General features: G+C 38.5%; 1 protein-coding gene and 1 pseudogene across 1 annotated transcript; one reads left to right on the plus strand and one right to left on the minus strand.

The window, feature by feature from the left end:
• Positions 1–20,130: 20,130 nt before the first annotated feature.
• Positions 20,131–20,971, plus strand: LOC116558766 (annotated as a pseudogene).
• A 4,466-nt stretch (positions 20,972–25,437) lies between these two features.
• On the minus strand, positions 25,438–26,661 carry LOC116549405 (prothymosin alpha-like). The gene has a single exon (XM_032274977.1). The coding sequence runs from the start codon at positions 26,467–26,469 to the stop codon at positions 26,137–26,139; it is 333 nt and encodes a 110-aa protein (XP_032130868.1). The 5' UTR covers positions 26,470–26,661; the 3' UTR covers positions 25,438–26,136.
• Between the last annotated feature and the right edge of the window lie 691 nt (positions 26,662–27,352).

Genomic DNA, 27,352 nt, shown 5'->3' on the forward strand with positions numbered 1-27,352 from the left:
GACACCAAGACTTTAAACTCTTCATGAGGAGTGACTGAAAATGGACTAGGATGAGACTGGTTCAGGCCAACTTCCACTGAGCTATTGATGTCCCGTATAAGAGGGGATTTAAAATGAAATTACCCAGACTTTAGGGAATGAACTGATATTGGCCAATAATTTTGATGTAATTATCTTTGGGAACTGGCTCATATCCCTATTTGGATGGGGGGTGAGGAGAGGGAATGGGGATTGAGGTTTTTGTCTGCAAGGAATGCCAGCCATACTGAGAATGAAAACTGGCAGGTTTCAACTGCTGCATAAGGGGAAAAATTCCTCCTGTTTCTGGTGCCATAGTCAGTTTGGAATAAATTCAAAGGCATGGAGAGTCCTGGGGCATATCCAGAGGGGAAGCCACCCCTGGACAGGTGGATATTGGCTAAGAACAGGATCTCTGGGACCTTTGCATGGGTCTGGGCCTGTGCAGGCTGTAAGTAACTACCTCACTCTGCTTCCTTTTTTTTATTCCTAAACCTGCAGTGAAGTTGTGTCAAAAGTTACAGTCTGGACTCGGTTATACTGTGGGGAATTCAGGAAGGGCCCAGCCCATCTTTGGAAAGAAATGCAAAGGAGAGAGCAGTACACTTGTTGGTAACAGAAGTCATCTGCAGAAAGACACACTCAACTGAGCTGTCATTGTGGTCTTACAGAAAGACATGCAGCCTTAGAGCCTTAGAGGTCACGTGGCCCCTGGAGACCTGCTAAAGAGACCATATGGAGGAAACTGAGAGTTCTCAGAAGGAGCTGGTGAGTCATCTGATGAGGGCTTTCTGGAAATTAATCAGGGTTGAAGCCATTATAGTTTGTGCCGTAAGAAAAAGGGATTTTCTTATTTTATACCACAGGATAGTGTGAGCTTGCACAATGAGGTCACACAGTCATCCATGAAAACAAGGATGAGGGACAAATAATGCAGAGGGAGTGATGGAGGAATACTGAAGACAGAAAATCAGCAGGGTGCAGCAACATTGAAATCTGGCCTAGTAGTTAACATTTGAAAATCGCAACCATAGAGATGAAAGTCGGGCTATAGGTTTAGATAATATTGCCAGGAAGAGGGTATTGAGAAAGTACTTTATAAACAGTAAAACATTTCTAAATGTTAGCAATTAACTTCACATCCTAACAAGGTAGTCACATTATTTTATAAGCACATTTCATACATTTTTATTTAGTATGAATATCTATGTATAGATATATGTGTGTGTGTAGTATGTGCTGTTTCCATGTTATGTTTTTTAATCCTAACCTTTTAAAGACAAAATCCTTTATGAAGTCCATTAAAGCTGTTGCTAAATTTCTTTAGTGCTAGAAGAGGATCTCTCAACCTTGGTAGTATTATTTTGGTGTGGGCTGGATAATTCTTTGATGTGGGATAGTCCTATGCATTGTAGGCTGTTTAGAGGCATCCCTGGCTTCTCTACCCATTAAATGCTGGTACCTCTACTCCACCTCCTCCCTGGCCCGGTTAGTGTGACAAATTAAAATGTCTCCAGACATTGCCAAATGTCCCCTAGAGGGCAACATCAACCCTGCTTGAGAACCACTAGTAGACTATATGTAACCATAAATTAAATCGTGCTAAATCTGAGATTTAATTTTTTTCTTTAATTTTTTTGAGACAGTTTTGCTCTTTTGCCCAGGCTGGGGTGCAGTGGTGCAATCTTGGCTCACTGCAACCTCTGCCTTCTGGGTTCAAGCGATTCTATTGCCTCAGCCTCCTGAGTAGCTGGGACTACACTGCGCTACCATGCTCAGCTAATTTTTATATTTTTAGTACAGACAGGGTTTCACCATGTTGGCCAGGCTGGTCTCAAACTTCTGACCTTGTGATCTGGCCACCTCAGCCTCCCAAAGTGCTGGGATTATAGGCATGAGCCACCGCACCTGGCTGAGATTAAAATATTTTAAGGCAATGAATTTTATAATGGGAACATCCATTCAACATTGCTGTAATAATTTCTAATTTCATCTGTTCTATATACAATGCTCAGGCATTCATAAGTTTCAAGCTGAATGTCCTTTGTGGCATATTAAAGGAAGTATCAGCAGAACAATTAATTTCTCTCAAACTGATTTGAAAATTTGTCAGTATTCAGAGGAAGCCTAAGTTGAAGTGTGATAGTGCTCACTTGGTAAGCCTTTCCTTTTTCAGCAAGTTAAGAGTTTAAACAAGTGACAAGAAGATTATTTTTATTTCTTAAGAAAATGAATGTTTAAAGAATCTGTAAGCACTTTTGAATTACCATTTAGAATTTAGTAACTGATATATTAAGCAGAAATCATTCCGTACCATTTATTTAGAGTTGGACCACAAAAGCAACTCACTTGTAGCTTGATTCAATAATTCTGAATTAGGTTTGACAATAAGACGTTTTATCAAACATATCACATGATTCAGAACTTATTTATTTATAATTTATTCTGTACTTCTCACAATTACCTTGATTTAGAGAGAAGTTATCATAACAAACAAACAGGTGTTAGAAAAAAATGGCCTCCTACTGTTAGGATCTGCTTGTATTTATGATTTTCTTTTCTTCTAGTTTAACCTTACTTTCAGTTTTCTGCCATTATCCAGAAAAGGAACACCACTAATCAAGAGGTAAATGGCAGCTTTATATTTTCATGGATAAATAACACAGACTTTTAGTGCTTAAAGGAACTATTGCTACACCCTTCATTACGAACATAAGAAGCTGAGTTCTGGAATAAGTGACTTACTCCAGTGTTCATAGCTTCTGTGCCACTTCTTAATGGGGGTCAGAAAGTTTCCTCAGATAATATGTGAAAGAAGTGTGCCCAAAGACTACAGAAGAGTGGGGAAGAGGACTGTCTAGTAACATGAAAGAAAGCATGCCAATTTGGGAGGCAGAAGGATCGCAATTCAAATGGTTCTGTACCTATTAGCTGGCTCTACCCCTAAATGGCTGGATTATTTGGAGGCAAGTTGGTTAACTTATCAGGTTCTCAGTTTCTACATTTGCAAAATGAGGATAGTGACATCTAACTTTCAGTTGTTGGAGAATTAGAAATAATATATGAATAATGTATATTGTATATCCAAAGATGAATTGCACTAAGTTGTGTAGTAAATGCTGATTAATTCTAAATAGTATTCCTAAGTATAAAAACAACATACATGTAATACATAATATAGATAAAAGCTATACTTATATATAGTCTATATTTTATTTTATTTTATTTTTTTGGGGGGCGGGGGACGGAGTTTCGCTCTTGTTACCCAGGCTGGAGTGCAATGGCGCGATCTCGGCTCACCGCAACCTCCGCCTCCTGGGTTCAGGCAATTCTCCTGCCTCAGCCTCCTGAGTAGCTGGGATTACAGGCATGCGCCACCATGCCCAGCTAATTTTTTGCATTTTTAGTAGAGATGGGGTTTCACCGTGCTGACCAGGATGGTCTCGATCTCTTGACCTCGTAATCCACCTGCCTCGGCCTCCCAAAGTGCTGGGATTACAGGCTTGAGCCACCGCGCCCGGCCAATAGTCTATATTTTATATATAAAAGTTTATATATGTTTGAGATACAGTGTATTTTAATATTAATGTGATTGAATTGATCAGTATTCTCCTTTATAAGTCATATACACATATTTTCTTGTGTGTAAATAAATCCATTTGTTTTCCTGTTTTCCTCTTCTCTATTGTTTTTGAATTTAAGAAATGGGTTTGAATGTATTTATTTAAGTGGGCTGAGCTGATGGTATATCACATGAAAACTTATTTTAAGAAAGAGAAAACTTATGGTTTTTGTTCTTTTTGTAAATTGTGAAATATATATACATAAGAATGTATGAAATGTATACACACAATATAAATAGAAATAACAAAGTGTACATTAAGTATCTACTGTTTCTGTTACAAAATAAAACACTGTCAATAATGGGAAGCTCCTTTTCCGCCTTTTCCTGAACATGGCTCCTTCCCTTTCCATGGAAATAGCTACACTTACTTTAATGATAATCATTTTCTTGCTTCATTTTAATATTTACTCAACCTGTGTATGCATCCCTAAATGACCAATTGTGTCTGTTTTTGAACTGTGTATAATAGAATCATAATGTATATATTCTGTTTCTATTTACTTTTGTCACAATATTTTGTGAGATTCCCACATGTTGCTAGATGTCCATTTGGCTTCTCTCTGGGGTTCCATTGTATGAGTGTGTCAATACCCTTTCTGCTGTAATGCATATCTTTGTTATCTTCAACTTTTCCAAATGACAAACCAGGCTGCCATGAATGTTCCAATATGTGATTCTTAGTGTACATGCACAAGAATCCTTCTAGAGCACATACCCAGGCGTATAAATGAGGGTAAAAGTATGAGTGTATTCAGCTCTACTAAGTACTGCTAACCTCTTTTCCAATGAAATTGTATCAATTAATACTTCTACTAATACGGATAGGAGACTCCAATGTTAACTATATTTGATTTGAGGTTTTAATTTGCATCTCTCTGGTTACTTGTTAAGTTGAACATCTTGTTTGCATTAGCTTTTAATTTCCTCCTTTGTAAAGTCCCTCTTCTAGTCACCTGCCCATTTTTCTAGTAGGCTGTATATCTTATTCTATCGTTTTATAGTTCTTTGTATATTCTTTATATTGGCTCCTTGTCAATATTTGACAAATTTCTTTGCCTAATTTGTAGCTTGTCTTTTCATTCTCTTTATTATGCTTAAGTGTTTTTGTTTGAGACAGTATCTCACTTGCCCAGGCTAGAGTTCAGTGGCATGATCATAGCTCACTACAGCCTGGAACTCCTGGGCTCAAGTGATTCTCCCACCTCGGCCTCCTGAGTATCTGGGACCACAGGCATGCACCATAATGTCCATCTAATTTTTAAAATTTTTTGAAGGTACAGGGTCTCACTATCTTTCCCGGGTTGGTGTCAAACTCCTGGCCTTAACATCCTCCTTCCTAGGCATCTCAGAGTGCTAGGATTATAGGCCACTGTGCCTGGCCAGATGTTCTAAATTAAATGTAACCAGATAATGCTTCTTTTCCTTTATGATTAATGTCTTTGTGCCTTATTTGAGGAATCTTTCCTATCAAAGACTATAATACTTTTTACAAATTGTTTACAAAATTTTGATTTTATGTATACTGTGAGGTAGGGAGTAAAAAAAAATTTCCCCTAAATGAATAATATATTTTTTCTGCATCATTTATTAAAGTCTATCTTCTATCCACTGATCTATGATGTGACCTCTATTATATTATATTATATTATATTAGGTTTCCATATATGTGTGAATTTATGGGGGCTTTTTGTTCTTATTCTTTCGTAATGTTTTAATTATTATGTATTTATAAGACGACTTGAGAATTTAGGCTAAGTATCTTACACTTTGTTCTTCAAAATGGTCTTGGCATTGTTCATTTGTTTTGTTTGCTTTTTCATTATATAGTTTTATAAAGTCCTATGAAATACTTTTGGTATTTAAAAAAACTGCATTGAATTTATAGATTAATTTGTGGGAAATTGACATTATAAGAATATTGCGTCTACTTACCCATAAACATGGTATTGCTCTCTGTTTAGAATTTATTTTTTCATAAAGATCTTAAAGATTATTATAAATGACCATTGCATCCCTCTCACTTTCAAATTCATATATCAAAACCTAATTTCCAGTGTGATGGTGTTCGGAAGTGGGGCCTTGGGGAGGTAATTAGGTTACAGGGGTGGAACTTTCATGACTGGGATTAGGGCCCTTAAAAGGAAAGACATGCTGTCTCTTGGCTATGTGAGGATAAAAGGAGACAGCTGTCTACAAACCAAAAAGAGGCCTCTCCCCAACATCAAATCTGTCAGCACTCTGATCGTAGACTTCCCAGCCCTTCAAATTGTGAGAAATAAAATCTGTTGTTTAAGCCACTCAGTCCAAGGTATTTTGTTAAAGCAGCCCTAGCGGATGAAGACACACATGTTCTGTAAATTTGTTTCTATATGCCCCTGCTGGACACCTTCTATTTGCCTCTCCTTATCTACTCAACACTCTTCTCTGCTTTCTCGTCTCTGCTTTGTTCTTTTTTCTGGGAGGAGGCTGACTTGTAAGGACTATATCCATGGGCTCCTATCCTCTCTCTCTGTGATTGTGTTCAGCCAAAAGGGAGCTTCAGCAGTAAATCAGAGAATGAATAGGAGGAGAGAGAGGTCGGGGTATCACTGATTACTGTTTCTCTTACAAGGCTACCTTGGGTTGGCTATGTCCCTACACTGAGGGTTACTTCTCCTCTCAAAGCGGTATAAATCTCTTTTTTGCTGGGTTTTTATCTTCATCCCTATGAGCAGAGTGATAACAGCTTCTTATATGATAAAGAATAGAAGTCCAAGAATTGGACATTAAGGGTTATTTAAGGTTTTGTCCCGGAAGAAGAAAGAGAACTTTTTCATAAGTACAAGATGGTGACATATTTCACATGATATAGAAATATAGGAGAAATAAACACATGTGAAAAGCCTTTTTAAAATAATAAGAATAATCATTGAGCATGAACTATGTGCCTTGCTTTGTGCTAGGTGCTTTACATACTTTATGTCAGTCGATCTTTATGATAATCTTATTAGATAGGTTTTATTGTCCCTTTTCACAAGTGAAGTTTTAAAAATCATTTCTCAAAGTCACCAGGGCTAGTTAGTAAATAACAGAAGCAGGAGTTTCACTTAGGTCTGCCTAATTCCAAATCCATTCTATTAATTTTCTTGCTGTTCTGCGTACATTATAGAGTTAAATTAATACTCAAAGAATTATGTTCTTTTAGGATGTAGTTTCAGTTAAGTGATCAGGATGTAGTTTCAGAGGAGCGATCTGGCTGGAGGATCCTAAGAGATTAAATAATGAAGTGGCAAGGAAATAAAGACGGCAGTGACATACCAGTTATTTGATAAGTCTAATAATAAAAGGCTGGGACTAAACAGTATGATTTGCTATTCATCTCATTTTTTCTACAAATTCTATGCCACACAAAGTCTAACTTTTCTCACCCCGAGAAATGCTTACTGACCCTCCCTGTGGAGTACTCTACATTATTCTAATAGTGATGCCCCAGTTTTACAGGGGCTTCTTATCCTCATAGAGAAAAAGAAGCTAAACAATGAGCTTCTTGGGGACAGAGCATCTCATTCATCTCTGTATTCCAACCACAGAGCCTGGTATGCTTCGAACTAAACATTATGATTTGGACTCCACTATTTGAGTCTTGCTGCAGGGCTTGTTTATACTCATTAACATTAATACAGCGACTGTCTTCCAGGTCACCTTGTCCCAGCAACACAGAAAAAGATATTTATGTCTGCCATCCTTCTGGCTTTCCTTCCTAATAGCTCTCCTACCTAATATTTAAGCACAGACAGGTGCCATTTAACAAAAACCACTGAAGAAGTTTGGGGGAATAATCAGCTTTAACCTTGGGTCGCAACTCTCAAAAGAGAGCAATCATTGCTATCACAGGAAACAGAGAAATTCTCTGAGGACAGTAGTTAAAATGTAGAATAAAAACTAGTGCCCAGATTCATGGTGAGAAGGTAATGGAATATGTAACATGTTTTCCTCCTCATCTCAGATGAACAAAGACCAAGAAGCATTTAGGTCATGGCAGGGCTCAAAAGAAAGGCATGAGATGTCCTAAAGAAGAGAACACAGTTCAGCTAACTAAACTTTGCTTTTTTCTTTTCATATATCTTTCTTGTTTTTATGGTATTCAAATTTTTTTTAATTTTTGAGTTTTGTGGGTACGTAGTAGGTGCAAATATTTACGAGGTATAGGATTTTTCCTTCCTTCAGCTCACATACTTTATGCTTTTAACATGTTTCTTAAAAATGTCTTTACTGTAGAAAGTCACAATAATAACAGTTTAACAACAATTATTAAATTATGGTACACAAGAAGTGTTATTCAAATAATTGGGAAAAGTAAATATGGAAAATAAGAACCATGAAGACTATAATAAAAGTGTACTCACATCTATCCAACTAACATGAGGGGAAAGGAATCAGCAGGATATAAATTGTACTTATGAAAGACTAAAAAATGGTAATAATAATGACAATTACAGGTCAACCCTTCTACTTTCAGAATTGAAATAAGTGGGAAGCCGTGAAAGACTGCTAAGTATAGAACAAAAATCTCCTATTTCTGGTTTAAACTTTGGAAAGTGAATTAAAAAGATTAAAAAAAAAAAGAGTGATTTACCATAGCATGGCTGAAAGAGAATGATGCTTTGAACAAGAACTCTGGCTGCTCATTTTAGTCTCCATAATTGAATGGTGTGATAAAGCATAGTACATGAAGAAAATATCTGATCTAAGTGATGTTAGAGAGGTTTTTACAAGATTTAGAAGCTCAAAACTATAAGGTAAAAGACAGTTCAGGGTGAAGTTAGATGTCTTATGTGCTTAGTAACACAGAGAATATGAGCTATTTTTAAGTTTAGGAGAAAGTTTTCCAAGGCTTAGAATCTCTCATATTTCATTTGGCGTGTCAGCTAGATGGATTTCCAAATAAGTAAAACATTAGATAGTTAGTAATCTGTTTCTTTAATGCAAGCCCTTTTTTCTCTTGAAGGTAGCCTGTTAAATGTGGGTGAAAAGATATTTATGTCTACATAAAAGAGAAATTTAAAATTAATTCCATCTTATGGAAAAGAAAGTGTTAGTTGGTAAAATTTGCTTGCAAAGTATTGTAAAACTTAGTGGAAATAGTTTTAAGGTATAGTTTAATATAAATTTGAATACACTTTTCTTTACTATTCATCTAGTTCTCTAAATGTTACTCTATTGATAATATAGTTTTGAATTATAATAGTATCACAATAATGAAATTATCATAACAAAATGGAGATGAAAAGTGAATTCATACTTGATAATAATTTACATTTACTTGACCTGACATAATTTTCAATTTTCATAGAGAAAAGTTAAAATTAGATCTCTAGTCCAGGACTGGACAGAATAATATGTGTAAGTTGTTTAAAAGATCATTAGCCAATCTAAAATGAAAATATATCAGATATACAATGTCTCAATGAAAATAAATGACTATTATTCCAAGCTCAATAAAATAAAAATACTCCTATTTATATATTTATGCTCCCTTTCGCAGACATTGCAGCCTTTAGCATCTAATAAAACCTAGCTAATTACATGTCAAAAGGAAAGGTTAATTATAAGTTTAATATGCTTCCCTTTTCTATCTAATGAATCAATATCACACCATGGAGAATGCTAAGGGACTAGAAGAATAAGACAAATACTTTAAAATAACTGCTTTAGGTTCCATTTGTGAAGAACTTCCTAAACAGTGATGCTGCCCCTTAATGGAAAAGGCTGCCTCGCTAGGCAGGCTATTTATTCAACAACCATTTATTGAGCGTCAAGTACGTTTCAGGCACACTATGCTAGGATGTGGGTTGTATAAGGAACAAATATATCTAAAACAATCTTTTTGCTCTCAAGGAACTCACAATCCTGGAGTAATAAATGCCTCTATTTGGAGCTTGTATTCCTGCAGTTTCCTAAGAAGCCTGTATGACACATGACCCCTTAGCTGCTGTCAAAGCAGTCCCTTACTGCAATGGCTGGTTGAGCTACAGACTTCAGGAGTTCATTCTTGCCAAAGAGTTTTTGGTTTACTTCCCAAAAGAACTGTTAAGACTTTTCTGTAAATTTAAAGCAACACGTAATAACTTAAATATATCAAATATGTTTAATATAACAGGATTATAATTTCTTTTTACAACTGAAAGACAATAACATGTCTTTGTTGATGTTCCCTAACTCAATAGAAGATCACTGTTGTCAAAATTATCAGCATCACAGGTTGGTGATGTGAATATATTATGCTTCATTAAGCTGTGCTGCTCTAGGAACATCAATTTATCTTTCATCTTCTTATTTACTTTATTTAAAAGACTATAGTATCAGTATAGACTTAATTCTCTAATGTGCTGTGAATCATAGTTTTTAATAGCATAAGAAAATGCTTATGAGACTTGTAGTGGGTCGATGGTGGATCCCAAAAAGGTATGCTTTCAGCTCCTAAATCCCAGAACCTGTGAATGCAACCTTATTTGGACAAAGGATCTTTTCAGATGTAATTAAGATTTTAAGGATCTTGAGATCCTGTATTACCTGGGTGGGCCCCAAATCCAGTGGCAAATGTCCTTATGACACTTAAGGCAGAAGAGAAGACACAGGCACAGAGGAAATGTCAATGTGAAGACCAGGAAGAGATTAGAATGACATGGCTTCAAACTGAGGATGCTGGAGATCATCAGAAGCTGGAAGAAGCAAACAATGGATTCTCCCCAGATCTTCTAACAGGAGTGCTATGGCCCTGCCCACACCTTCATCTCAGACTTGTGGCCTCCAGAACTTAGAAAGAATAAATTCCTTTTGTTTTAAGCCACGGAGTTTGTGCTAATTTTTTTCAGCAACCACAGGGAACAAATACAATATGCTAAGTGAATAAAGTAGGACATAAAAATGTATTTCCATTATAATTTCAACTACATAAAAAGATGTTTGGGAAATTTAAAAAAAAACTCATCAACATGTTGGCAATGACTGCCTGTAGGTGATAAAATTGCAATCACCTTGTTATTTGCTTGTTTATAATTTCTGTATTTTCCAGATTTGCTAAAATGACTCTATTATGTAAGGAAAAGTCTTAGAACAAGGAGATGACATAGTTTAAAGGTTAAGACTGTGGGTGCTGGAACCAGATGAACTACTTTTAAAAAGACCTATTTCTTAATAACTATGTATCTTGATGATCTCTTTGTTTCTCAGTTTTCTCATGTGAGAAATAATAAAATTGACTTAAAGATTATTTGAGGATTTAGTGAATAATACTATATTTTATCTATTCTGAAGAGAATCTTTTTTCACCCTTTAACATCTTTGATATTGGGCCATGACTTACAGTTGATGGTCGTTGCTTATACATGTAAACTTGGCTGTTGCTTTTCTTGCTGTTGCTACATCAATTGAATTACATGAATTGTAGTGCTACACAATTTGAATTTATTACCATTTAAAATGCCTTCAACATTACATTGATTCACCACGGAAACAAACATTGTTGTGTATGGACAATGGCACCAAAGTAGAGCAGGAGGGCTTAAATTTGATATTTAGTAAAGCAAGTATTTGTCCCTGAAGAAAAGACTGCAATTCCACTTATTCATGCAAAACACACCAAAAAGGAAGCTGTGTTACATTTTGTGACTGAAATGTGAGCCTGTCATATACCAGCCAATGCCAAAGAAACTGTGTAATCCTCAGAACAGATGAAAGAAATTTCAAAGTAACGAGAGACTGGTATGATCAATTCATGCCTTGTGCAGAACCATCTTTAAGATGTCAAGCACCAATATGTCAGAAGTTTCCTGTTTATTTTAGATAGAAGTTGCTTAGCTTTCAACGATATGTGGTTCAATTGGAGAAAAACGTATGTGTTGTTTGTGTTATAGTTTAGTGAGCACTTTTTCAAAAAAAGTTATTTCTTAATGATACGTAGGGAAATGGTGTATCTTACAATCAATAACATCTCAGTTTCAATGAAATACGATTCAAAGAAATACTTTATCACCATTCCCAAAACATGATAAGTACTTCCTAAATGTTAGTTATATATAGTAAGCAGGAAGAAAAACGGATTATAAAGTTGTATGCGTAGCTATCTCACTGTTAAAAAAAAAAAAAAACAACCAAGATTTAGAGGGAATATATAAAAACACAAATGATAATTGTTAGATTGATCGGTTGGTGGATATTTTTTCTTTCTGTTTTCAAATTGTTAGAGACTTGTCATTTTCTCATAATTAAAAAAATTTAATCAAAAAAATGTATTTTGTAAACATAGTTAAAAAAATCACAACAGTTTAAATTGTACATTAAAAAAATGTAAATCTCTCTCCCATTCCAGATCACATTTGTTTTCCCAGAAGCAATTACTTATTTCATTTTCTTATATAACCTTCTTGATTTTTTCTGTGTATAAATAGCATACGTGTGTATGTACATATGATTATAAATACTTTATTCTTATACAAATGAAATTATACTTTACATACTATTCTCTATTTTTATTTGGACTGTAATGGTATAAATAGTATATTGTTCCATAGCCCATATAAATCTTAATTCTTGATATCCACATAGTATTAGTATCCATCAGGATTTAGTACAGGAAACAGAAATTACTTTAGGTATTTCAGATAGAAGGGATTTAAAACAGGAAATTGAGTACTCACAAAATTGCTGGATGGGTTCACGAGGCAGAAGACAGGGGTCTGCTACTGAATACTGATCTCAAGGGATCAGCACTGCGATCCACAGGTCAGCAAATTGCTGCTGCTTCCACTGCTCGAGCCCCACAACGATCTCAGTTCCCCTGAAGCTGATGACTAGACACTGACTGCCACATCTGGGTGGATGACTCCAGGTTATGACAAAGCTGATTACTAGACACTGGAATGCTGAGTCTGGCTGCAAACACTAATGAGCTGGCAGCTCATAAAGGAGGCCTTCATTTACTTCCAACTTCCAGATATCACACAACGTTTCCCATTGGTGCCATCAAATTCTCACCCAGAACTCTAGCTGCAAGAGAATTTAAGAAAACTGTTTCTTCCTGTGGGCAGGAACATAGAAAGGGGTAGAAATATATCCTCAGGGCTAATTCACCATAAACAGCATAGTGACCCACAGTACCAATGCGCTATAACTGACTTAACTGGCCCCCAACTGTGGGACTGGGGGTGTGTGATATGTAGACCTATTATGCAACTTTGCTATAATAAACAATGTGCCAGTAAATATCAGTCTAAATACGGCTTTGAGCATCTGTCATAACACAATACATTCTAAGAAGTAAAATTGATGATATTATTCTTTGTACACATCTTCACATATTAAGTAATAAATTTATTATGAAGTAAAATTGGTGGCATTATAAGTTAGTTGTAGACAACTTTACATAATAAATAATAAACAAAAACTCATGTCACACTAGCTGAAACACAAAATAGCATTAGTAGCTCAATTATGCCATCAAGGATATATTTAAAATTTTTTAAATGTTGGCTGGGTGCGGCGGCTCACGCCTGTAATCCCAGCACTTTGGGAGGCTGAGGCAGGCGGATCACGAGGTCAAGAGATCAAGACCATCCTGGCCAACATGGTGAAACCCTATCTCTACTAAAAATACAAAAAAATTAGCCGGGCGTGGTGGTACGTGCCTGTGGTCCCAGCTACTCAGGAGGCTGAGGTGGAAGAATCGCTTGAACCCCGGAGGTGGAGGTTGCAGTGAGCTGAGATTGCGCCACTGCACTCCAGCCTGGTGACAGAGCAAGACTCCATCTCAAAAAAAAGAAAAGAAAAAAAAATTTTTTTAATGTTTGTGTAATGTTTAAAATCATACAGAAGAGTGCCCCACATTCCTGTTTGCTCTATTGCTGTGATATACAGAAATGTTTTAGAAATACCTTTATTCCTCTATCTTAAAACCTAAAGGAATGCCAGGTTTGTAGCTTTTTGCTTCTCACCAAAATCTCCGCCCCACTGTGGCTTCATTGTGTTTACCAGGCCTGCACTGGGGACAGAACAAGAAGGGGTGTGGTCCACAGTTCAGAGCAAAGTAACTGGGCCACCAGGGACGGCAACTATGAGCTCAGTAGTGCAGCATTCCCAACCCCTGCACCACCCAAAGGAGGAGTAACAATAATTAGCGTTCTTGGAGTGCTTGCCAGAGGCCAAGCTTTGTTCCTTCATTTAATCCTCAGGATGACTCTCTGAGGAACAGGCACCATTGTGATCCCCACACACAAATAAGAAAAGCAATCCTTAGAGAGGTGATGAACGCGCTCAAGGTCACAGGGCTTGTTTTTGCAGGAGCCTTTGAATCTCAATCATCTATCTCCAGAGGCTGTCCTTGCCATTCTCCTAGAGTGCGGATTTGTTCAGTCTTTCAGGACTAAGCAATAATTCCTGAAACATGAATCTGTCTGAGGTGAGGGAACGCTGATATTTGGTGTAGTCAAAAAAGATGGAATCCCAACCTTAGGCAAACCCACATGTTCTATAGCCACAAACGCTGCCTCATATGCCAATGTGTTCTCATTATGATAACAAGCAGGAGAGTAACTGCAGATTAGAATAAATCTACTACTGGAAAAGCAATGAATAGTGCATGCATATTTTCATTTAGTCAGCCAGCCAGCCAGCCATTCATTCATTAACTGGCTGCTATTCACAGAATACTGTAGGTCTGTGGGGACTAAGAAAATAATACAAGTTACAGTCTCCCTTATGCCCTAAAGGAATTTACAATCACATTACTAAGAATAGATAAATACATATCAAAAATTTAAATAATTACAGTACAAGACAGAATAGTATCTTTGTAATGTCCTTGTGAAATTTAAAAACTCTTACACTGTAATTTTTAAATATAATTTTTATGTAATTTGTTCCTATCATACTTGTAATGGTATGAATATATTAAGGTTTTAAAACAATTAGAGTAACTTTCACAATCTATCATGACATACTTAGTTCAATCTTCAACTCCATGAAAATTACACGTGCCTTTAATCCCAGTTCTAATTTCTACTAAAGACAATAACTTTTTTTTTCAAAAAGTTCCCATTAAAATGATTTTTTAAAAAATGGACTAGGTGCTGTGGTTTACACCTGTAATGTCAGCACTTTGGGAGGCCGAGGTGGGTGGACCACAAGGTTAGGAGTTCTAGACCAGTCTGGCCAAGATGGTGAAACCCCCTCTCTACTAAAAATACAAAAATTAGCCAGGCTAATTTTTGGTGGTGGGCACCTGTAATCCCAGCTACTCAGGAGTCTGAGGCAGAGAATTGCTTGAATTTGGGAGGCAGAGGTTGCAGTGAGTCGAGATTGCACCACTGCACTCCAGCCTGGGCAACAGAAAGACTCTGTCTACAAAAATAAATAAATAAAATAAAAGCCCAGCCCTGCATCCCTCGATTGAAACTGAAGACAAATATTCCCTTTCCCAGCAGCCAGCGCATTCGAGTGGGTTGAAGGTAGAGTGAATACGACCCAATTTTGGTGAATTGGATGTCCCTATGTGAGGTGAGGTTCAGAGGATGGCTAAGGCTGGTCGTGGCCAGTGCCCAGGATTGTGGAGTCCCGCCGGGTGGCAGTGACTGTCTAGTGGTTGCATCCTAAGAATACTGTTACTGTGATGTGATTGTGACCTTAGCTTGACCCTACTGGTTCCTATCCATTTTTTTCAGCCTCATTTCAGCAGTCCTACTAGCTCAGGTCCAATAACCTTACAATAAATTCATTTTGTTTTTAGCCTAAATTAGCCAGAATCAGTAGCTGTTTGACACCAAGAATCCAGAGGGATAGGATTTTCAGCAACCTTGGGGTAGGCATTTGAGGGTGTTGAGTGCAGTGTATCTCTAGTGGTAGCGGTGGCTGCTGGTGAAAGAACTGTCCAGGGTCTCTGCTATGGACAAGATCAGGGACCCTATGCTGCCTCTGGCAGGTCCTTGAGTGTCACCTGCTTTATAGGAAAGTGCTATGCTGAGATACAAAAAACATTGAATTGCTTAATGATAGGGAATTAAAAAAAAAAAAAAAACGAAAAAAACACTGAAGGCCAAGGGCAGTGGCTCACACTTGTTTTCACAGCATTTTCGGAGGCTGAGGCAGGCAGATCACCTGAGGTCAGGAGCTCAAGACCAGCCTGGCCAATGTGAAACCGTTTCTTTATTAAAAATACAAAAAATTAGCTGGGCATGGTGGTACATACCTGTAATCCCAGTTACTTGGAGGCTGAGGCAGGAAAATCACTTGAACCTGGGTGGCAGAGGCTGCAACGAGCCGAGATTGCACCACTGCACTATTGCCTGGGCAACAGAGCAATAAACTGTCACAAAAAAAATCAAGCAAAAAAAGGACATTGAAGCCTCAATTTCAATTCAAGCATTGCTGCATTGCCTTTTAGGCCTCAGTGTCCTTTTAGGCCCGAGTGTCCCATTCATACCCTGCAGTGATGAGAACAGAGCACTGAAAAGAGCCCTCCCTGTGTTAGGGTTCTGTAAGTCTCCTCTATCATTCCAGACAACTAAGGTCGTGATTACCATTTCTTTTTTTTTTTTTTTTTGAAACAGGGTCTCACTCTGTCATCTAGACTGGAGTGCAGTGGCAGGAACATAGTTCACTGCAGCGTCAACCTCCTGGACTCAAGTGATCCCCCTGCTTTAGCCTTCCATCTAGCTGGGACCACAGATGCATGCCACCACATGTAGCTAAGTTTATTTTTTTTTGGTGCAGATTGGGTATCACAATCCTAGGCTCAAGTGACCCTCCCATCTTAGCTTCCCAAATGCTGGGATTACACGTGTGAGCCACTGTGCCTGGCTCAGGTTGTGATTTTTAATTTATTTAATTTATATTTTGTTCAGTAAATATCTATAGGCTGCATATTCCTAGTAATAAACAATGAAGTTTTAAACTGCTGGCATAATTTGCTTTCCTAACCCTGAGATGTTTACTTACATCAAAAGATCTGAAGAAAAAATAATTTCTGTACTACTGTGTAATATTATCTAGAATATTTATTTTATTAAATTAAAATTAATTTTTAATGAATAATATTAAACACTAGCAAATACGTTCTCCAATGCCATCTAAATATTATTTCTACTATACTAAGAAAATAATACAAGTTACAGTCTCCCTTACACCTTACAATCACTTCAGAAAAAATAGTTAAATACATATCAAAAACTGAAATAATATTTAGAGTACAAGACAGAACAGTATCTAAAAATTCCTAAAATAGTAGTTTTGAATATGCATAAAAATGTATGAAAAATGTATTAGATGGGGCTGACTAGAGAAATGGAACCCTCGAATTGTGTGTGTGTATGTGTATATGTACGTGTATGGGTATGTGTGTGTGTGTGTATATATGTATAGATAGACAGAGACGGAGAGATAGAGAGAGAGATTGATTTTAAATAATTGGCTTACATGATTGTGGAGTTTTGAAGCCTGACAAGCCCAAAATCTGGAGGGTAGGCTGGCAGACTGGACACCCAGAGGAGCGGCAGTTGGAGTCAGAAAACATTCTGCTGGTCAAATTCCCTCTCCTTCAAGGGAGGTCAGTCTTTTTTCTCTTAAGGTTTTCAACTGATTGGATGAGACTGACCCACATAATGGAGGATAATCTGCTTTACTGAAAGTCTGCCAATTTACATATTAATTTCATCTAACAATACTTTCACAGAAGCATCTAGAATAATATTTGACCAAATATATGGGCACTGTAGCCTAGCCAAGTTGACACATAAAATTAATCATCATAAAGATCTGACATACGGTTAAGTGGAAAATGCGCAATGTGGAGAGAAAATGCCATCTATCATTGAGAGAAAGGAAGAGAGTGGATGTCATGGAAACAGTGTGGCTTACACTGTGCCTAGGGAGAGGTAATGATGACAAGAACGTCTATTATCTTTCTCACCCTCCAAATAGTGAATGACAGGATGTAGGTAAATATGCTGCTAGCAAGGAAGATTCTTCCAGCTCTTTCTTCCCACATCATTCTCAGTGAGTGGCCACTTACCCTCCCTATGAGCCCATCTGAAACCTAACTAATTTAGATGAACTTAGACCTACTACACATCTTTTAGAACAAAACAAAATGTTATCAAACCAAGATAATCACAGCTAACATTTACTGAGTACTTCTTATATGTATTAGCCACTGAACTAAGTGTATTATCTAATTTAATGGATCCAAAACACAACAATGTAAAATAGGTGCTACTGTTAGCCCACTTTACCAATGCAGAAGACTGAAGCTCAGAGAGGCTAAGTCACTTGCCCTAAATTACACAGCTAATTCCAGGAGAAGCCAGGATTTAAATCTAGGCCTGCTTGATGTAAGAGCTTATGATTTTCACCACCAAAATGGATGTAAAAAAAGATTTAAAAAGTGCTACCAAGGTAAGAAATTGTCAATGGCTTAAATTTATCTTTGTTTGGATTTTCCCCAAAGCATACTTGAGATAACATTTTGAATGTATGTAAACTCATCTGAGAGGTTATTCTGAGAAACACAGTGAGCGTGTGAGGAGATAGGCAGAGAAGGGAGGTCAGCTGACAAAAGGAGTGTTAACCAATACATCACTATGTAAGCTCAGTGCCCTGGAAACTCTCCAAGAGACTGCAGAACATGGCTCAGAACTGACCTACCAAGAGCAAGGAAGCTAGCATTTTAATACACCAACTTTCATCCTTACTGGGTGACCGTTGTTCCTAAAGATGTTCATTCTCCGCTTTTGCTCTGTTGGTGGGAATGTAAATCGGTTCAACCACTGTGGAAGGTAGTGTGGCAGTTCCTCAAGGATCTAGAGCCAGAAATACTATCTGACCCAGCAATTCCATTATTAGTTATATACCCAAAGGAATATATGTCATTCTGCTATAAAGACACATGCATACATATGCTTACTGCAGTACTGTTTACAATGGCAAACACATGAAACCAACTCAAATACCCATATACTACGGAATACTATGCAGCCACAAAAAGGAGTGAGATCACTTTCTTTGCAGATACATGGATGAAGCTGGAAACTACCATCCTCAGCAAACTAACACAAGAACAGAAAGCCAAACATCACATGTTCTCACTCATAAGTGGGAGGTGAACAATAAGAACACATGTACACGGAGTGGGGGAAAAACACACACCTGGGCCTGTTGGGGGATGGGGGGGCGAGGGGAGTGAGGGGCTGTAGGAAAACCAAGTCCACAAGGGGCCTAGTTTCAAAGGCAAGAGCTTCCCAGCACCATACCTCCATCCACACCCCCATCCGGCAATGTAAAGTTCTCCGTCTGCTCAGCTAGCTAGAAATTCCAGGTGTGCTTCTTTGTTCAAAAAGCCCTTGAAAAGCTCTGGGAGGAAGGGCCTCTGTTGCCGACCTAGCAGCCAATCTGGTATCAGAGTCAAAGATCAATCACTCCAGGGGACGTTTGAAAGAACTACTCTCATTGGAGGAGAACATGAATGGGGCGGGAATAACTCCAAGGTTAAAAACCCGCTGCTCCTTACCCATAGAGATTCCTGTCTTGGATTCCCTTCCACGGTAGCATGGGAGTTCTCTCCTTCTCTCTCTTTCTCTCTCTCTCTCTTTCTCTCTCTCTCTCTCTCTCTCTCTCTCTCTCTCTCTGCCTAATAAATCGCTCTTTGCAAAACTCTTTGGGTCCACAATATTTATTCAAACGGTAAGCTCACATTGCCTCTGGGGCCCTTTTCCCCATTCCTGGGGCAAGAGAGGCCAAGGACCTGGGCACAACGGGGAATACATCGGATGGAAAAGCTGGAAGCTCTTTGGGACGCTACCTCAGCTCTGTCCCGGTCCCAGTGCCCGTTACATCTTTGGCCAGCATGGCAGAGAGTTGAGCCCCTGCGCCCTGCCCGGTTACAGGAGGAAACCTAGATGATGGGTCGATAGTTGCAGTAAACTACCATGGTACACGTATACCTGTATAACAAACCTGCACGTTCCGCCCATGTATCCCAGAACTTAAAGTAAAAAAAAAAAAAATGTTCCCTGGCACTTCTGACCTGTAGCACACATGGGCTGAGCAGGAGGCACAGGTACTTCAGGAAGCCCTTGGTGTGCACAAGAACAGGTCCCTGAAGTTACAAATGACCTATGGGTTGGGCCCATGGATATGGGTGGGACATTGACAGATAACAAGATACAAATTAATTAAAACAATTAATAACCAGAAACTTCCCTTGTAGTGTTTGAACTTAATTTCGTAAATAGATTTCTGCTTCAGTGAAATTGTATCATAAAATAAATTAGTTTTCATCCTTTAAATTTTCAATTTAAGGAATGCTTGTAATATTACAAAAAAGAAAACACCTAAAATGATATCCATTTCTAAGAACATGCCGGAATTGATAAAAGATTCATATATTTTAAAAAATGCTGCTTCCCCAAGAAAATACCAAATGGCGGATGACGCAGATGCAGTAGGGGCGAGGGAGGGGACTCCGGGGACCCCGGGATGGGGAATGGCCGTGGCTTCCGCGGAGGTTTCAGCAGTGTCACCTGGCGCCGGGCTTGCAGCCGCGGAAGGGGCCAGGCCTGGGCAGAGGCCCCAGAGCTCATGGAGGCAAGGCTGAGGATAAGGAGTGGACGCCCGTCACCAAGCTGGGCCGTCTGATCAAAGACATGAAGATAAGTCCCTGGAGGAGATATATCTCTTCTCCCTGCCCATCAAGGAGACTGGGTTCATTGACTTTTTCCTGGGGGGCCTCTCTCAAGGAAGAGGTTTTGAACAGTATACCGGTCCAGAAGCAGACCCGCGCCGGCCAGCGCACCAGCTTCAAGGCGTTTGTTGTCATCGGGGATTATAATGGCCACATCGGTCTGGCTGTTAAGTTCTCCAAGGAGGTGATCACTGCCATCCGCGGGGCCATCATCCTGACCAAGCTCTCCATTGTTCCCCTGCACAGAGGCTACTGGGGGAACAAGATCAGCAAGCCCCACACTGTCCCTTGCAAGGTGACAGGCCGCTGCGGCCCTGTGCTGGTGCGCCTCATCCCTGTACCCAGGGGCACTGGCATCTCTCGGCCCCTGTGCCCAAGAAGCTGCTCATGATGGCTGGTATCATGACTGCTACACCTCAGCCAGAGGCTGCACTGCCACCCTAGGTAGCTTCGCCAAGGCCACCTTTGATGCCATCTCTAAGACCTACAGCAACCTGATCCCCGGCCTCTGGAAGGAGACTGTATTCACCAAGTCTCCCTATCAGGAATTCACCGACCACCTCCTCAAGACCCACACCAGAGTCTCCGTGCAGAGGACCCAGGCTCTTTCAGGGCTATAACATAGGGTTTTTATACAAGAAAAATAAGGTGAATTAAGCCCGAAAATAAATCGCAATGTTAGCTGGGCCACCCCAGCATTTCTCTGGAGAATCACCAACCGTGGTCACAAAAATAATTGCTGCTGTTCCTCATGCTGGACACACACATCTATGCGTGTGCCTGTAATTGGGCTGCCCCTGCAAAACTGACAGCTTGCAGCTGTTCTAGAAGACAGGATACTTCCCTGTCTCTGTGAAGTGGCACCCCAATGACTTTTCGAAATGAATTGTGTGTGCATCCTTATGATCTAATCTTTTTTTTTTTATGCATCAGACCTTCCCAAACATATTCTACAATCCGTTCAGCCCTATTTTCGTGATACAGCAATAAACAAGCAAAGGCTCTATTTTATTTATATAGGTTACAAACTGGATTTCAGAAGTGAAATAAACTAAAGCAGTAAACAGCCAACACACAATTTCCCCAAAGGACAAAGTTTAGGGCTGTTTTAAAATTGTTTGTTTGTGTTCTTATCATGTGACTATAGCTTCTAATTGATTCTAAGTCATGGATTCTAATACATGTTTTCCACTCACTGTTTGTAGTGAAGGAGGAGAAGGACGAAGACCCTTCCTTTTAATTATTATTATTATTTTTTTTGAGACAGTGTCTTGCTCTCTTGCCCAGGCTGGAGTGCAGTAGGGTGATCTCAGCTCACTGCAACCTTTGCCTCCTAGTTTCGAGTGATTTTCTTGTCTCAGCCTCCTGAGTAGCTGGGATTACGGGAACCTGCCACCCCGCCTGGCTAATTTTTGTATTTTTAGTAGAAATAGCGTTTCACCATGTTGGCCAGGCTGGTCTCGAACTCCTGACCTCAGGTGATCTGTCTGCCTTGGCCTCCCAAAGTGCTGGGATTACAGGTGTGAGCCATTGTGCCCGGCCTACTTCAGTTTAATTTCTGAATGCTGTGTTATGACTTCATAGTTACTAAGTTCAAAAGAGAATTCAGATTGGCTTTTTTTTTTTTAAAACATTCTTCATGGAGAAAATGAGAAACTTGTTACAGAATTTTTAGAACCATCTTCCAGATACATGGAGAGTTTGTAAAGTGGATCTTGAAGAAAATGGAAAGGTATCAAGAGATGCCAGTTCAATATAACTGAGTTAACCTGAGGGTGTTCTCCCGGAAATACTCTGCTAAAATTATATCTTAGGCTAAAAAACCCTTAGCTTTTTAGCCTTGAGTTTATTTCCTATAAATACCACAGCCACTAAGTTTATTTAGTAGAGATTATAGTTATTGCCTCATAAAAAGAAAACACCCACAATTTATCTCCTTAAGGATATTTAATCTAGAGGTGAGTTTTAAAGGACTAAAAAGACCGGAGTTTGGAAAGTTGAAAACTACACTCATAGATGGGAAATACATATTCATGCTATAGGAATTTTTAGCCTTCTTATAAATGTGAGCAAAATATCTTAAGGTGCTTTAGGATGTAATTTTTATTTAACAGACAGTTGTCACCATGGATATTTTCTTTAATCTAAAAAAGTGCCTCAAAGGGTAATTAGACCAAATAATACATTGAGAATGAATAATAGAAGACTATATCTATTTCCATCATAATAAAATTCAAACCCACAGCTCTAATTCAACATTCAATATTTGAACCCATCTAGGTGGATGATCCTTGGAATTTGCAGAATTTTTTTTTTTTTTTACTCAAAGTTCATTAAGCAAAAACTTAATCTAAAACTGCCAGACTTTGTATCCCATGATTATCAGGTTATTCCTGAGAAATTCTCTACCTGTCTTCTTTGTCTGCATTGATTTCCTGGGTCTCAGAAGCAATTTTTTTTTCCATGTGAGCTTGTGAAGAAGCAATTTATGTTTGTCTGTTTATGTTAGGGCCCTGGGAATGTAGAATATATTCTACCTGCCCTTTGCAACTGATATCACCAGTCTCACCATCAGAATTATTACATAGAATTATTTTGCCTTTCGTATATGCTTACAGAGAGAGTTAAATATTTGAGATTTAAAAAAGAACGCTCCACTAGAAAGAATAAAATATAACCATTCTTCAAATTTGATGTAAAAGTTTTAAATTCTACTTAGGGGGTGATAAAAACAGTCAGCTTCAGAGTCTATCTTATTTGTTTCCAAAGCTAAACAAACAAAAACTAACTGTTCTGGAATGAGTAGGAATGCAGAACTTAATTTCTTATCAGGTTGTATCCATATTAATGGAAAAATAAGTCCAGCATATTGCATTTTTTATTGTGTTACATTTCAGAAACACAAGTACAATGAGTTTCATATGTCAATTATGACTGCTTATTTATAGATAACAAAGTTATTGCATTTCTGCCCTCTATTATCTTTCTTCAGTTTCCATTTTTAGTATATTTCTGTTGTTTTGTTTTAACCCAGACATTCTCTCTGAATTAAACTTCTTCTTCTATCTTTGGCAGCATCCTTCTCTCTTCCAAGGATTTCAATACATTACTATGTTCTGCACATCCCAGTAGCTGCTGGAAAATCCTTCTGTATCTGCTGCCTTGTAATCCAATTATAATCACACAGTGCCATTTTTTGGAGGTGTTTATAGTTGGAGATACTTAGTTTACAAATTAAATAAGACAAAAAATTTGTGCTTCTGAATATTGTTGTCCTTTTTAAGGGTCAAGACACATCAGCTCTGTAAAACTCAGCATCCTCATCTATGGAGAGAAGGGGTTAGAATATATCTCTAAGGTTTCTTTCAACTGAGATTCTAGATCTTAGGCTCTGCATCAGAATGCCTATGTTTGAATCTTCATTATTTCTTTACCACTTTGAAAAGCTTGCTTAACCTTCCAGTTAACAAGAATAATAATACCTAGCTACCTAATAGGGTTGCTATAAATATTAAATAAATTAATGCATGTAAAGCACATAGGATAGTGTTAGGCATATAAGTATGCTTTAATAAATTTTAGTTCCTATTATTACTATTTTATAATATCTTCATTTTGTAAGTAGATATGTATTTAAGCTTTCATTTATTGACTTAACAAATATTTATTAAACATTAATTTGGTATAGATCTATATTGGGGATACAAAAAAAAAAAGCCAAAGAAGACATTATTTCTGATCTCAAGCTTGTTAGAGTCTCACGGAGAAGAAAAACAAGTAAACAAATGATTATAATTCAGTGGAGTAAGTGCTTTAATAGTAGAAAGAATCCTGGGCATGGGCAGGATGGAGTGAGGCAAGGCTTATGGTGAATGAGATCATGTCTAAGTTTAATCTTAAATTTGACCTGGAGTTAACCAGAGTCAGCAAGGCACAGGGCAGTAGCAGGGGTAGGGACTGGGGGATGGAAGGAGTGAGGAGGTCCAAGTAGAGGGAGTATCATGGGCCAAGACTCAGAGGCATGAAAGAGGATGAGGTATTTAGAACTGTAGATGTCCTGTTAATCTAGAGAGGGGGATACGTGAGGCAAGTGACAGGGAAGCTACTTAGGTGGAGAGAGTGCCAGCATTTAAGAGCGTCAGGGGAGAGAGGATTTGGAAAGGAGACTGAGAAAGAGCAGCCTGCTGGGGAGAAGAAAATTAAGGTTCAGTAACAGAAGACAAAGGAACAGAGGGCTCATGTGGACGCTCAATTGTGTGGGATGCAGCAGGGAGCTTAAGTGTTACTTGTTTCTGCTTCTTTGTTCTCCTTTGGATTAACTGAACTTTTTTAATGTTTCCATTTTTCTCCAAACAAGTATAGGTAGACTTACTACCTATACTTGCTCCATTAATATTTTTAGTGGTTGTTCTAAGGCAGGGGTGGCAAGTTTTTCTGTAAAGGGCCAGATAGTAAATATTTTAGCTCTGTGGGTCCTCCAAATATGAAAACAAATGAACTTGGCTGTGTTCCAATAAAACTTTATTTACAAAACATTAGGCAGGCCAAATTTGGCTGGTAGGCTGTAGTTTGCCAACTCCTGCTCTAGAGTTTACAATATACATCTTGAAGTTATCACGGTATACCTTTAAATAATATTTTACCACTTTATATTTTAAGAATTGTGCTACAGTATACTTCCATTTTCTTCCTCTTCTACTTTGTGCTGCTGTTGTCATATTGTTATAATTCTTCTTCTTCTGTTATAGTTCTACACGTGTTATAAAGTCTAAAAAAAAATCCTGCTTTTATTTTTACTTAAGCAATGATCTCTTTTAAATATTTTTTTAATGAGGAAAAAAATCTCATTATTTTTTATTTATGCACTGATTCACCATTTCTGGTGCTGCTCATTTCTCGGTCTAGATCCAAGTTTCCATATGATGTAATTTTCTTCTGCCTCAGTTGGGAATGACTGCAATATCTAGGGGCAGGTCAGGTCTCCCATCTTTTTCCCCATGTTCCTGTCACGTGGCTAGCTTGGGCTTCTTCATGACATGGCAGTCTTAGGGTAGTTTTTTTTTGTTGTTGTTGTTAGAACAGTTCAGCAAAATAAAATTCCTGTTTATTGTTGGACAACATTGTTTCACACATACATCAAACAGGCCAAAAAAAATAAACAGCAACTTCATATACAAAAAAGAAAAAAAAGGAAACCTTTTAATCTTTGGCCTTTGAACCATCTCATACAAACCAACTACTTATAGTACAGCTAAGTACATACACAACAAAGGTACTGGAATGCTCGGAATACGATTGTTTTTCTGTTGTTGTTTTTCGCTTTTTTTTTTTTTTTACAAGGCTTTTTTTCTCCTTTGAGATTATAATGAACATGGTCACACCAAAAGTAAAGTCAGAAGTAGGACAGAGAACGCTCCGAAGACTGGTTTGGTCTTCTGAGATCATTAAAAATGGCTGACCCTAACAATATGTACAAAAATATAAAATGTAAATAAAAAATACAAACGAATTTCCTTTTCAAAGAACTTTTAAGAAAAAAAGCAGGGCCTTGGAAGTTTTGGTTCTTTTTTCCTCCCCTGTTGCAAATTCTCATGGTTTGGGTTGGGTAGTGGAGAGCGCGGCGTGTCATCTTCGGGCGGCACTGCCCGCGGTGGGCGGGCGGGCAGGCCTCTCTACTCGAAGGTGACCACGTTTAGATTCTGAGACGGGAAGTGGAGGGTGAATAGGTCACGGCGGCCTTTTGTTTTGTTTTGTTTTTTTAGTTTAACTTTTCCTTTTTTGCTGTCTAATCATCCTCGTCAGTCTTCTGCTGCTTGGTATCGACATCATCATCCTCATCATCTTCAGCTGCCCGCTTGCCCGTAGCAGACTCACCTTCCTCATCTTCATCTCCATCCTCCTCCTCACCGTCACCTTCTTCTTCCTCCTCCTCTTCCTCCCCACCTTCTTCCTCTTCTTCATCTACCTCATTGTCAGCCTCCTGCTCCCCATTTTCCTCATTCGCAATCCCGTTAGCAGGGGCGTCTCTTCCATTTTCCGCCTCTTCCACAACTTTCTTCTTCTCCTTCAAGTCCTTGGTGGTGATTTCGGAGCTGGTGTCTACCGCTGCGTCTGACATGGTGGGGCAGGCCGGTGATCCGATGCGGAGGATTTAAAAAAAAAGCGAGAGTTCAAGGACTCTGGCGATTAAGCTGCCGGAGTCCACGACGGCGAAGGAGGCGCGCGGCGGAGGCGGCTGCGGCGAGCAAGGAGTCGGACGAGGAACAATGCAAAGATGGCTTTTCAGCGCAGTGGGGCTAGTTTTTTTTTTTTTTTTTTCCTAGGGGGGGGTTTTACCCCAGCAAAGGGGTTAAAAGAAAAAGCTTTTTGAGACCCCGGAGGAAAAAAGAAGTTTTTTTTTTTTTTTTTTTTTTTTGTTACCTAGCTTTGGAAGTTATTCAATTGCATTTCCATTACATTCCATTAGTTTAAAAAAAAAAAAAAAAAGTGAGTGATAGGGTTAGCCCAGATGAGGGCTACTCAAGCGCTTGAATATCATGAATATGGTTCGTGGGGAAGGGAGGACATTCTTAAACACAGACTCCCAAATGACAATAAGGAATTTTAGGAGGAAGAAATTATATATAGGATCCTCGAGGAAAACATTCACTGACAGGATGATAAGATGAGACAGTAGGGCTTTAAAGGATGTGTGCATTCCCCATAAGGCAAAAAAAAAAAAAAAAAATTGCAGACGATGAAATCAGTACATCCTCTTAGGAGGATCTGGATTTGAATTCTGCCTTTTCCATTTATTAACCCTGTTTCTGGGTTCTAAACCTCACTGATTAGTTGATGGGGTTGGGGAGATGCCAGAAATACCAGTATACTCAAAAAGCCTGGATTCTATCAGAGGCTTATGAAAAAAGAAGGAGCTATTATTACTCACAAAATGATGACATTCCAAGCTGTGTAAAAATGGAAGCTTACTGCAGCCTTGACCTCCCAGGTTCAAGCCATCT

This window comes from Sapajus apella, unplaced genomic scaffold, assembly GCF_009761245.1.
Source record: "Sapajus apella isolate SASKATOON/1434 unplaced genomic scaffold, GSC_monkey_1.0 scaffold1, whole genome shotgun sequence".
Classification (NCBI taxonomy): Eukaryota; Metazoa; Chordata; class Mammalia; order Primates; family Cebidae; genus Sapajus; species Sapajus apella.

Coding starts and splice junctions, on each gene's coding strand:
- LOC116549405 (XM_032274977.1), bottom strand. CDS start 26,469: ATGTCAGACGCAGCGGTAGACACCAGCTCCGAAATCACCACCAAGGAC.